The 14,508-nt window shown below is 36.4% G+C and overlaps 1 protein-coding gene across 1 annotated transcript; it reads left to right on the forward strand.

The window, feature by feature from the left end:
• Positions 1-4,886: 4,886 nt before the first annotated feature.
• On the forward strand, positions 4,887-14,269 carry LOC311078003 (GTPase IMAP family member 8-like; the record flags this gene model as incomplete). Its single annotated transcript, XM_084106649.1, has 4 exons — positions 4,887-5,020; positions 10,493-11,282; positions 11,674-12,233; positions 13,404-14,269. Exons 1-4 carry the CDS (start codon positions 5,005-5,007, stop codon positions 14,267-14,269), a joined length of 2,232 nt encoding a protein of 743 aa, XP_083962775.1. The 5' UTR covers positions 4,887-5,004.
• Between the last annotated feature and the right edge of the window lie 239 nt (positions 14,270-14,508).

The following is a 14,508-nucleotide window of genomic DNA, read 5'->3' on the forward strand; positions in this document are numbered from 1 at the left end:
ACTCAGCATCACAGGCTAATTTGACTTACAAATTATATACCCAGACCAGGACAGAAACGTCTTTCACATGGAAACATTTGCTAACAATGGGAATCTTTTGAGAGCAAGAGGCCATTTGCCTGGAAGACGCACCCTCCTCTGTGTGCAAGTTATCTCTAAACTTTATTACCTTTTGTGTAACTTCTTTGGGAATGAGACCTTTGTACCAGTCGCACTGAGACATTTCAAATGATACCAAACATGTGTAATTACTTATTGTACACATTTAACTTTGCATAGGTTTTTAGTGAGTTTTAGGTGAGGAGGAGAAGAGGGGGATCAGGGGGAGATGATGAGACTGTAAAAGTGAGGTGTGAGTTGCACTGTGTGGTGCATCTCGGATGTTGCTGTTACATATGCAAGAGAGAGTTCAAATGTTATTTCTCAGGAGAGCCTTTTGCTTTCTAGCGAGGTAGCCCAGACTTACTGGCACCTGCCTTACAGGAGAGAGGGCTGTTATGCTCTGGAGATGAAGGTGATGCTGAGCTTCCCACTGTGATTGTGTGCTCAAGCTGAATCAGATTCAGAGTTCATATTAGCCAATCTTTCCTGGGCTGCTGTCCTCCCCTTCGAGCCATTTGAGGCTTCTGGTCAATTGCTTTCACATGAGGTCGCTTCAGCACCAGCTTTGAGATGCCCTGTCACCAAAACCTTCATCCCGTGGTCAGACCTTTCATTTCTACAAGCACGAGTTCCTCTAGAGCAGTGGTTCTCAACCTTTTTTCCTACTGGGTCGCACTATGGTCCAAGTGCAAATCTCACGGGCCACATATCATTTACATTTGACGTAGCCAGTGAAAACCAATCAGATTTAATGTTATGGTATAAGCAGATAATAATATTATTATACCTAGATGTTGCACATACCGAAGAGGCAATGTTTTCTGGTGGCACATACGGTATTTTATTTCTGTCACACTAATCAACAAACACAACAAGAAATTTTTGTTTCACAGTGTGTGGACTGCAACTGCCTACATGTGCAAGAGGCTTAGTTCACCCAAAAATGAAAATTATGTCATTAATGACTCACCCTCATGTAGTTCCAAACCCGTAAGACCTCCGTTAATCTTCGGAACACAGTTTAAGAAATTTTAGATTTAGTCCGAGAGCTTTCTGTCCCTCCATCTGGTGACACGTCAGCAGCGTCTTACGTCAGCAGCGTCACTGCGGAGTTGTGAAAGCGGATTGACAACAGACCCGGAAGAGAATACAACACTGAATAGGGGTGGGAATCTCTAGGCACCTCAAGATTCGATTCGATTACTATTCAGAGGGTAACGATTATCGATTATTAACGATTTTTTTTTTTTTTTACTACTTGGTACTTTTAAAGCAAAGTATTTATGATGACCCATAACGAACTTACTTCCAGTACTTCCTATATTAATTTTATTAATAAAACAAATGGAAGTGATTTGGCAAGTCAACTGTAAGGTTACATTTGCCAGTATATGTCCCAACATTGCAAAGAACCAACAGGAAAATAAATGTGTGCCTGTACTAGCAGCATACTTGTAAATGAATACAAACTTCAGCATATTCTGAATCTCTAGCATTTAATAATAGACTTCCGTTCTAACCAACATCCTCTTGTTATTTCCAATGAGCAATATAATCCTTCAGACAAAAAACATTTTGCTACGGCAAAATCACAAACAGTTTTCGTTCAAAAATATAGAATTATGTACCAGCAGCTCTCATATAATGCTTGTGGACTTACGCATATTCTGAATAATTAGTAGGCTAACATACAAAGCTGCTCTTATACACAACTAAATAATAAAGAGTTATGACTTGAAATGTTTGCTGTATATCACAATCGAAAACAGCTAATACAAAAAAAGTGAATGAACATCTGCAGAGAGCACAGTCAAAATGTAACTTTTTGTGATTGGCATTGCACATATTGCAGGGCAATATAACGTAGGCTACGTATAACAGATCGGTTTACAGCATATTGATGTGAAAACTAAACAATACAAAAAAGCAGCTCTCATACAAAAAATACTAAATAGGTAACAATGAACTTGCCAATTTTCCATACGTTAGCTTTTAACGAAGAGGGTGCCGTTCGAATTTGGCGCTCAGCCATCATCCGTCTGTTATGTGCGCGCCACAGACTCTCCGCACACTGCACGTCCGCTTTAGCGTTCCGTCAATATTACGTTATTAGGAAAAATATATATATATATTTTAGAAAATCGATTTTTGACATTTGTGAATCGATTCAGAATCGTCCACGTCCGCATCGCGATGCATCTAAGAATCGATTTTTCCCCCACCCCTAACACTGAATAAAGTCGTAGTTTTTGTTATTTTTGGACCAAAATGTATTTTCGATGCTTCAAAACTTCTAACTAACCCACTGATGTCACATGGACTACTTTGATGATGTTTTTATTACCTTTCTGGACATGGACAGTATAGGCTACCGTATACATTTTCAATGGAGGGACAGAAAGCTCTCGGACTAAATCTAAAATATCTTAAACTGTGTTTCGAAGATGACCGGAGGTCTTACGGGCTTGGAACGACATGAGGGTGAGTCATTAATGACATATTTTTCATTTTTGGGTGAACTAACCCTTTGCCTCCTGCACATACTGTTATAGGCTATTATAAAATGCAGACTTTAACTGCACAATTGCTGCTAAAAAGGACCACAAAGTCAACGTAGCTTGCAATTCCGTTTCATGTTATTGTTCACACTGTCGTCGAGGCTTGTATGTTACAGAGTCGTTGAGAGACGTTTTCTAAAAGAATCATAAATTTAATTTTAAAACTAAAACGCACTTATGACGCACTTGGGGCTTTATGACATAGACTAAGCCCATGAAGGCTTGAAATTATCAAAACACTTATCAGAAATATCATTTGTGAATCTAGTTTAACCAGCATTTAAAAAAAAAAAAACAGCCCCTTTTTGAAAACTACTTTAAGTTTCGTTCAAGGATTATGTGATTTTGTCCTCATTTAAACTTTTGAGAAGTTCATTGAGCCTATTTACAAAGGTTGTTTTCAAAGGTGAATATTTACTTCAAAATGCATATGTAAAAGGCTCTGTGAAATGCATATGTAAAAGGCTCTGTAAAAAGGCATCTTCATACAATCCATTTGATGGTTCTGGCTATTGATATATTCTTTAATCCTTTACATAGGTTATGGTTAAAATTTATATGAAAGTTAATTTCAAACTGAAGATCTAGAAAATATAGGTGATATTTTGTAAATATAAAAGGCAACAAAAGTTACAAAATATTACATTAATAATAGCTTCTAAGCCCTGAAAGCTCCTGAGTCATTTTAAAGATTCCAGCCACAATGCTGGAAAGAATCCTGTTCTCTTATAGATTGAATTTCTTATGTTGTTGTTTATAAAATGTTTTAGTTAAAGCATTTGCTAAACAAATAAGTTTTGATTTAAATAAGGCTCTCTCTGTCTTTCTCTCTCTCTTAAAACATTTTTACTTCTAACATGTCTATTCTTGTATGAAAAGATTATAAAAAGATTCAGTGTCTTTTTGTATCAGTATGTCTTCGACTCAGTTTTATAAATTAGGGAGGGACACTGGTGAATCATGCTTGATATGGGAGGGCTTAAAGAGGTAGAATATAAAGAGAGGCAGAAATGTTTATTTTGTCACAGGACAGGAAATCTTCAGCAAAAAAATAAATAAAATAAAAACCTTCAACAAATATATCTATGTAACGGAGTTAAAAATGCACTTTAATAATTCTTATTTTCAAATTAGCATCTGTGAATTTTATTTATCATTAATGATTTTATTGAATATCTGTGAATTTTATCTCATTGAGTTTTTTTATTTATCTTTATTTTTGTGAATGTTTCCTGTGGAAATGACCCTACCTTCACACTATCCCTTCTGTACCTCCTAAGCTTCTGTAGTGCTCCGTCTCCCTCAGTCTCGTTTTGCACTGCTGAGGGTAAGTTGTGTAGAAATGTGCTGCTGGGCTAATGTACTGTTTTCTTTGGAAATTGAATCATTTAAAGGAATAGTTCACTTTAAAATGAAAATTCTGTCATCATATACTTACCCTCATGTTGTTTCAAACCTGTATGAATTTCTTTCTTCTGCTGAACACAAAGGAAGATATTTAGAAGAATGTCAGTAACCAGACAGTTTCTGGGTCCCATTGACTTCCATAGTAGGAAAAAAATATACTATGGAAGTCAATGGGATATGCATTGAAAGTTATAACTTTCAATGCATATTGTCTGATGTTAATACAATAATGCTACGTAGCAGTCTTGTGTTAGTTTGACCGCTAAAATAAGTTTTAGCAGTGTTTTCATATTCAGTTTCTAGCCACCATTTTACCACGGCAGGCGGGCCGTGTCATGTGAACAATGTAGCTTGTCTGAGATTTCAGCGTCCCTTTTGTGTAGAGTAAACGCTGTACTTTTGTATGTTTAGGAAGCAGAAGTGCAGTAAGAGGAAGCCAGAAGGCAATTAATGTGCATTGTGTTCTACAGGTATGCGTTTTCCTTTTGTTTATTAATGTAATTTTCGTTGTCTCTGTTACCACACACACTTTTTATTCAGCCCACCGGGTGTTGCTGTTATGCTATTTTCTTTAAGGAAACATATGTACTGTGTTTATGGATTTGTTGCATTTTATGCTTAATATTTTCTGGACTTTCTTTCTATTTTCAGTGTTAATGACTTTCTGTGAGTAATGTGCACACTGAGCAAAATATCTCATGTAATGTTAAAGTAATGTATTTGTAATGTATTTTAAAAAGATGAAGTTCTCAGTCTTGTTTTGCACTGCTGAGGGAAGCAGAAGTGCCGTAAGAGGAAGCCAGAAGGCAATTAATGTGCATTGTGTTCTACAGGAGCCAATAAATTGTGAAAAAGAAGTCATCTCGTGAGTCGTCCTTCACATAACCTAACCAAGGCCGTTACACCTACACCTATCTACTTCTTCAAAATTAGCACCATGGAAACCAAAAAAGGTAATTCATTATTTCATCAAGACAAATCTGTATGTATGTATGTATATATATATATATATATATATATATATATATATATATATATATATATATATATATATATATATAATTTTTAATTATTATTATTTTTTATTTTATTTTTAAAAAATAGAACATTTTAAACTTGAGTTTCACTTAATTTTGAAGGTCTAACACATTCTGCTGACTATAAGTACCGTTGCACTTACATGTCTACTAACTCTAGTTAGAGTGTTCGGGTAGTAGACTGGTAGGATTAGGGTTAGAATAAGTTGACATGTAGCCTACTTGCAAAGTTACTTAAAGTCAAAGTCTTGCAAAGTCAGTATAATGTCTGTTGGAGGACCATGACAATAAAAAGTTAGCAGATATTCTGCAGACAGTCGACTAATACTCTAATGAGAGTTAGTTGACTTATAGTTGAAAAGTTACTTCTAGTCAACAGAATGTTCAAAAGGGACCATCAAAATAAAGTGTAACCAAATTTTGATTTGAACTTTCCTGCCATGTTAAGTCATTTATTTATTTGTGTTTGTTTATTCGTATTTATATTAAATAAATATTTACTATTAGATTTTAATTTTTAAAATTAATAATATATATTTAATATATAATATTTAATATAGCCTAAATTTCTGTGTGACATTTAAATGTGAAGCAATGCAGTAAAATAAGCACTAAGAATAAGAAAGCACTAAAATAGACAGCAACAATTCATTAAAGGGGACCTATTATGCAAAATTCACTTTTGCATGGTGTTTGGACATAAATGTGTGTTGGTAGTCGCACTGAGACATTTCAAATGATGCCAAACATGTATAATTACTTATTGTACACATTTAACATTGCATAGGTTTTTAGTGAGTTTTAGGTGAGAAGGAGAAGAGGGGGATCAGGGGGAGATGATGAGACTGTAAAAATCCACTTACTCCTTTTTTTTAATCCCCATAAATCATAAGCAGTGTCTCCCAATGACCTGTTTGAGCAATAGGGCTGGTGTGACACAACAGCCACATGCCCTCCCACGAGTGTTGACAGACACTGCTGTTTTAACATAGACCCGCCATGATCGAGTTCACAGCAAGTTGTACACATCCGCCATTTCTGCACTGACGAGAATGTCTCCCAAGCATTGCAGGTGTTGTGTGGCTGGATGTATTAATTCACATAGCTCTCTCTCTATTTACTCCCGAAATTTGAGCTAGCCCCTGAAGACAAGGTGGATTCATTTTGTAATCAAAGATAATGCTCCCTCAGCTCTACCAAATTTTGTTTACGTACTTAGGCACTTCTTATACTGTGTTTACTCAGCTCTTACGGTGATTTTCTGGAGTAAAACTGATGCTTCATCTTTTGCGTGATGTACAATAAACTTTATTAAACTCATCAGTATATATTTGGCCATCATTCGGATGGGGTCCTACAGCAGGCTTGTAATAATAGTGGATACAAGCAATGAAAAATAGGTTATAACCTTAATTAAACTAAACTATACCTGTTCTATGGAAGTAAAATAATGTCAAATGTTTTTGAAATAAAAAGCCTGTTGAATTGCACTACTTGAAAAAATAGGCATTGCATTAACCATGCTTGCATTTTAATGCATTGTATTTTTAGGGCTTGCATTTTTATGGGCTGAAATTCAACATGGTTGAATATTTAAGCTGTGAATATTTCAATTAAAAACATTTCAAACACCTTTTCATTATTAAAAATTCAATAATCCATATTCACCATTCATATTTCACTTCCAAAATATTCGAACTGTTGTGTTTAAAAATACAACCTATAATATTCAACAGGCAATTTTCGGTCCATTTTATTTCGCTTTGCAAATTCGCTTCCACAAATTCAGTGGTTCAAATTCGACAGTAAATTCAACATTGACGTCCAGGAACTGCAGGAAAAGTAGTAGATTACCGAACATACTCTCCATCTGCTGTTAGTCGACCTCACCATCAGATGGTGCAAAAGCGCGTGTTGTAGACGAAGACCAGCAAAATTAGAGCAAGTCATTCATTCATAAAACTCATTTACAGCAATGTAAGTGTTGCAGTTATTATGACGGCTGTTTTATGTTAAATTCACGGTTACTTTTCCTGTGTAGCCTACATGCATCTTTCCCTACCGTGAACGAGATTATAATGTTATTACCCGATGCGGATATACAGATCCAATGTTACATTTTTGAGGTTGACATATATTTCTCTTGGTTGTTTAGTTGCCTTAACTTCATATTGTGGCGATGTGCTGCATGCAGGCTATTAAGGTTTCCCTCAGTACTTCAGGATTCCCCTGCTGGACATATACAACGCTTAACGTAGCTTAATGGACTACAGTGATGTAAAAGACCAAACTCGCAGGCAAGCACAGGGACTCAGAATAACGTGCAAAGCTGAGCGTTTCCCAGTGATAGACTGGCATAAAGATGGCTTGATGTTGGACATTCGCACATTTAGGGACCGTCTCTAAAGTGTATAGGCTATACGACTTTGGTATACACGTTTCTAACTCCGATAGCATTTGAATAGAACAATTTACAGTAAAAAAAAACAACTGTAAAGTGTTCATGTAGTGTCAGGCATACTGCGCTCCCTTTGGATTTTTTATATTTATTCAAATAAATTAAAGTTTGCTATTAAAGTTAGTAACGTGTATGCCAATGTTGTATGCAACTTTAGAGACGGTCCCTAAATGTGCGAATGTCCAATGTCAAGCCAATTTTACATTTAGTCATTTAGCAGACGCTTTTATCCAAAGTGATTTACAGTTAAACTAACAATAGGACAACAATATGCAAGTGCTATGACAGTTTAATCTAATGCAATACACGTAGGCATACTCTCTCTCTCTCTCTCTCTCTAAGAGAAGAGAAGAGAAAGTTTTAGTATTAATTGATCAAGTGTTGATTTTATGCCAGTATATCACGAAACGCTCAGCATGAAACTTTGCGCATTAAGTTCATATTCTGAGTCCATCTGCTTGCCTGTAGCCTATAGTAGCCTACAGCCTACTTCCCCAATAAGGTGCAAGATTGATCTTTCATATCACTGTATTAGTCCATAAGCTGCGTTAAGCGTTTTGTCCCGAGACGGAAGGGGAATCCTTGAGTATGAGGTATTGAGGGAGACCGATTATAATCCTGTTCATGGTAGAGAAAGCTGATGACATGTAGGCTACACAGGAAAAGTAACAATGAAGTTATTGAATGAAACATAAACACAGCTTTTGTGTGTTTATCATATTTTCCGCATATACTGACACAGATAATCGTTTTCATTTTATGAATGAATGTCTTCGTCAACAACAAGCGCTTTTGCACCATCTGATGGTGAGGTCGACTAACAGCAGATGGAGAGTATGCTCTGCAATCTACTGCTTTTCCTGCAGTTCCTGGACGTCAATGTTGAATTTACTGTCGAATTTGAACCACTGAATTTGTGGAAGCGAATTTGCAAAGCGAAATAAAATGGACCGAAAATTGCCTGTTGAATATAATTGGTTGTATTTTTAAACAGTTTGAATATTTTGGAAGTGAAATATGAATGGTGAATATGGATTATTGATTTTTTAATAATAAAAAGGTGTTTGAAATGTTTTTAATTGAAATATTCGCAGCTTAAATATTCAACGATGTTGAATTTCAGCCCATAAAAATGCAAGCCCTAAAAATACAATGCATTAAAATGCAAGCATGGTTAATGCAATGCCTATTTTTTTTCAAGTAGTGCAATTCAACAGGCTTTTTATTTCAAAAACATTTGACATTATTTTACTTCCATACTGTTCCATCTCCAGACAGCATATATTATCTGACTCTGTAGGCATTATTGTCCGACTCCGGGTCGAAATGAACACTGTTACTGTGAGTTTCTGTTTTGATATCATCATCTTTCCGTGAGATGAGATTGTTCCGACACTGAGCGCGAGCTTGTGAGGCTCCGCCCCCTGTGCCGTGCAGCAGCAATTTATTTGCATTTAAATTTGCAGCTCAAAATACCCCCCAGATCATTTATTATAGCCTGTCAAATTTGCCCCTTTTTTTGGTGTTGAGCAAAAACGCGCCGTTTTTTTTGTGTGTGTGTGTGTGTGTGTGTGTCCCTTTAAATGCAAATGAGCTGCTGCTCCTCACCTCCATTCAGAAGAGGGCCAATCTGGTAAAATTATAATAAGATTCCCTTCCTACTCAGAAGGGGAGTGAAATCTGATCGGCTTATTTTTAGACACAATTGCAGAGAAAGGCTGACCAAAACAAAGTTACTGGGTAATTACTTTTCACATTTTACGATTATAGCACTTTAACACGGAAAAAGTCAGATTTTCATGATATGTCTTCTTTAATGGATACTAGCATGTTAGAGCTGGAACAATCGAAGAAGAGTGAGCATAAGATAGCAGAGCTTTTTATGTATAAGTTTAACACTTCATATTCAAAACAAATTAAAATAATACATATAGTCTAATTATCCAGAAACAGTGTCACTGTTCTATTTTTTTTCCAGGTATTTTCATATGCATAAAGGTGGTGGTTGTTTCCATTCTGAAACGGAATATTCGAGCCCGATCTCACGGGAAAACGTACAAATTCTACGAGGTGGCTTATTCGTACGAATTCATACGACCTGACTCGTACGAATTAGTACGATTTTTGCAAAATCGTACATATTTTACGAATTGGCCAATTCGTATGAATTCATACGAATGACCTACCCCTGACCCCGCCCCTAAACCTACCCATCACGTGGGTTTAGACAAATCGTACAAATTCGTACGAGTTAGGTCGTACGAATTAGTACGAATTAGCCAACTTTTTATCATTCGTACGAATTCGTACGAATTGGTCGTGAGATAGCGTTGAATATTCCAAAAAAGTCAGGTTGAAATAATGTGCAATAATAAAATTAAATAATAAAAGACCCCTATGGTGAAAATCAAGCTTTTAATGCTGTTTATATGTCTATGTGGTGTTTTTAATATGCTTTAAGACAAACCATGTGCAGATTCATGTCAACACCATTGCTAAGTATTTTCTCCTTAAAATTGTTGTAAACCAAAGATGGTCTCAAAAAAGCGGTTTGAAATCGCTGGTGTTCCTGACGTCACAAATTACCATGATGTAACCAATCATGTCAATGTGTGAGCATCAACAAGTGGATCTCTGAGCTGGTGTGAGTGGAGGCGGGGCTCATTTGCATATTCATAGAACCACATATATTAAATGAGGCAAGGGTGTAGAGTTACATTCAAGCTATTTTAAGGCATGAAGAATTTTTTTAAGGAAAAAACATTTAAATGTGTAATTGATCAAAGTGATCAAAGATGAGTTTTTAGGGATAAAATGATTGACTACAGCCAGGGGGACTATAAGAACTCTGTACACTCCTTTCAGCAGAGAAAATTTTATCCATTAATAACTGTGAATATAGATGTAATTATATCCTTGTCCTTTAACAGTGCAGAGGAATCTGAAGAGCAGTGATGAAATAAGAGTTGTGCTGATTGGAAAGACTGGAGTAGGAAAGAGTGCAGCAGCCAATGTCATCCTGGGAGAGAACAAGTTTAAATCAGAACTGTCTGCCACCTCTGTGACCACAGACTGTGGTAAGGCCAAAGGAAATGTCAATGGGCAAAGTGTTGCCATTATTGACACTCCAGGCTTGTTTGACACAAAAGAGGATAATGCTGCTACTGAGGCAAAGATTAAACTGTGCATATCCCTCTCTGCTCCAGGCCCTCATGTTTTTCTCGTGGTTGTGCAGCTTGGGAGATTTACGGCAGAGGAAAAAAATACTGTGGAGCAAATTCAGAAAATCTTTGGAGAACATGCATCAAAATACATAATGATGCTGTTCACTCATGGAGACAGGTTAAGGGGAGGACAGAAAAGCATCCATGAGTTTGTTGAAGAAAGTCCTGATTTGCTGAAGTTTGTCAAAACTACAAGTGGACGATACCATGTTTTTGACAATGAATCAAAAGATCCAAACCAGGTCAACGTGCTGTTTGAACAGATAAAGCAGCTTATGACTGTAAATGGTAAAGAGTTTTACACAAATGAAATGCTTCAGGCAGCTGAGAGGGCAATAGAAGAAGAAAAAGAAAGACTTATGCTGGAAGAAAAAATGAGTGAACTGGCAGCAAGAGACAGAGCAGAAAGAAACAATAAGTTTCTAAAAGCTGGTTTGGTAGCAGGAGGTGTTGTTGCTGCTGCTGCTGCTACTGTTGCTGTAAGAGCCTGCCATCTGCAATGAGAAAAGCTGATTGGTTCATAACTGGTTTGATTAGCAGAGTTTAACATTCTTTGAGTGGTAATCAGCAAAACAACAAATGGCAATGGCACTAACTGTAGAATACATTTTAATCTGTACATTCATTGCTATCTAAAAGAAAAACTGTCTTGTGGGTCACTGTGGTTTCATTTAGAGCTGTAATGCAATGCCTAATTGTAATGTACATCTAAAAATAAAAGTAATTGAGTAAAAAACATGTTTTCTGTTTAAAAAAAAAATAAAAAAAAATATTCTTACTATCAACAAATTCTGTGTAACATCATTGCATTTTTGGTAATGTACAGACAACTAGTTATGAATGCCAACCTTAGGTTTTGAGTTTATTTTCTTTTTGAACAAATGAAGTTCCATTTTTCCAGGAGTGAAGGAGCCTCTTCGACTGGTTCTGGTCGGCCTTCAGGGAGTTGGGAAGAGTGCAGCAGGAAACACCATTCTGGGCCGAGAAGAGTTTCGCTCGGACATCAGTGGCACTCCTCTCACATCAGCGAGTGAAAGAAGGGATGCTGATGTCTGTGGGAGGAAGGTGACTGTTGTGGACACTCCTGGCTTGTTAAACAGTGAGACATCTAATACAAATATAGAGCAGGAGCTGGAGAGAGCCTTGATCATGTGTGAACCCGGACCCCATGCTTTTCTCCTCGTTATTCAGCTGGGTCGCTTCACTGAGCAAGAAAGACAGGTGATGGACACTCTCCAGAAGATGTTGTGCTCAAATGTGAATTCATTCACAATAGTACTGTTTACTTATGGAGACAAACTTAAGAGTAAAAGTTTAGACCAGTTTGTAAGTGAGGATAAAAACTTGCAGAAACTCATCCAAAAGTGTGGATCACAATATCATGTGTTCAATAATACTGACAGAGAAAACACATGTCAGGTCAGTGAGCTCTTTGAGAAAGTGGACTGTCAGTTGAGAAAGACAAATAAAAAATATTATGTTAGGACAAATATGGAGCAAAGAAAATCCTGGAATACATGTCACTTCTACACTGCTGTTGCTGCTGCTGTTGCTGCTGCTGCTGTTGTGTTGATTTTGAAATTCACTGACTGCTCCAAGTACAGAAAGTGATGAGATAGTAACAAAGGTGGAAGCAGAAGTGACTCAGAGTGAAACATTTTGTGAAATGTTGCTTGCTCTTTTCAACAAGGACAACAAATAGAAATTGTATTTAGCTGGTTTAGTATCACTGCTTTTTCTTGTGAGGAAACTATTGAATTTTTTTTTACTAAATTATAGCAATATAGCAGTTACACTTATTATTTTAATGAGACTTGCATTGCTGTAGAACACTTTGAAATGTAGATACACAAACATGACTTTGAGCTGTTGCCTGTTTGGAAGAAATTATGTATATTCACTGTTTTTAATTGTTAAGAATTATGCTGTCTTTGGTAAAGGTTTAACTAGTACAAAATATATGAATGTTTCTGTCTGTTTGAAAATGCAGCTTCTAGTTGATGGAAATTTTACTCATGAATGATACTGTTTGTAAACACTTTTATATTTGTGTTATTATTAAAAAGATGCAAAGATGTAAACAAAGTTTGTCTTTTATTTCACCTGTGCCTGAAACTTGTGAAAGTAAAGGCAGTTATTCTCATTAGTTTTTTTCTAAAGCAAAAGGTGGTTCATAGGTTATTCATAGGTTGATTCATTGATACATTGTAACTCTGTGGCACAATCAAGGCATTTACAATTCCATTTAGTGACACTAGGACACAAACGCACACTTTAGCTTTAGGATTAAAGTCTAAAAATATCTCATTGACATTTATTAAAACAAAATTAAAGGACAGTGAACATTGTGGTCTTGTCTTCCTTGCACATATTTAACCATTTATAGCTGTGCAGTGGCTGTGTTGATTCTTGTGTGCTGCACAACAATTCATAGTGTCAGAACAATGGTGAAGCAGGAATTTTCCGCAGAAAATGCTTTTCTATCAAGAAACACAAAAATAACCATCTTGGAGAAGAAGAAAAAAAATGTCAACAGATATTCATTTAAGTGTCACGTTTTATATAAATATTGATGTAACACTGTGCAGTAATACACTTGTTCATTGCTTTTAAACAGTGCCAGAGCAGCAGAATCCACGTGACGAGATCAGGATTGTTCTGTTGGGGAAGACTGGAGTTGGAAAAAGTGCCACTGGAAACACCATTCTTGGTGAAAGGTTCTTTAAAGTGGATTTGTCATCATCATCTGTCACAAAGGTTTGCTGGAAAGCTACAAAGAATGTTAACAGCACAAAGGTTGTTGTTATCGACACACCAGGCCTATTTGACCCTAGCTTTACCGTAGAGGAGATGGTCAACAGAATTAAGCTGAGTATTCCCCTTTCTACTCCCGGTCCACATGTCTTCTTGCTGGTTCTTCAACCTGGTCGGTTCACAAAAGAGGACAGAGACACAGTGGACATATTTCTCAAGATCTTTGGAGAAGATGCAAGTAAGCACGCCATGATTTTGTTTACACATGGAGAAAAGATTGAGGATAGAAATATTCAAGAGTTTGTCGCTGGCAATCCTGATTTGAAGATACTCTTTGAGAAATGCCAGAAGAGATATCATGTTCTTAATAATGAGGCTAAGAATACCATCCAGGTTGATCAACTTCTTGGAAAAATACACAAGATGATTTATATGAACGGAGAACGCTGTTATACCAATGAAATGCTTGAAAAGGCAGAGATTGCAATTCAAGAGGAGAAACAGCGAATCTTAATGGCAAACAAAGAGCAGAGGTGCAGAGAACTGGAAGCTCTGAAAATCAAATATGAAGCAGAGGCTCTGAAAGAGGCCATAAAAGAGCTGTGTGAAAGACAAGAGAGGGAGGCAAGAGAGCAAGCTGAGAAAAGCAACAAATTTCTCAAAATAATTGTAGAGTTTCTGTTTACTACTCTTGAAAAGTTCCTTATGAGAAAACTTGGGCAAAAATAAATTATATAGCCTACTTTGACTTGATGAACACTTTTTAGAGATCAGCCTAAATCTAACCTAACCTCTGAATATGCTACACCAACCTATAGTATACAGTGTGTGTATTTGAAGTTACCCCAAAAGATGTGTGATAGAAATATTTTATGTAATTTCAACATTAAATGTACAGAGAAACGCAGACTAAGGATGCTCAGGTCAAAGGTCATATATACTTAACCAAAAAGTGCTTAACACAGTAG

Source organism: Abramis brama (assembly GCF_963993115.1).
Source record: "Abramis brama genome assembly, chromosome: 2".
Classification (NCBI taxonomy): Eukaryota; Metazoa; Chordata; class Actinopteri; order Cypriniformes; family Leuciscidae; genus Abramis; species Abramis brama.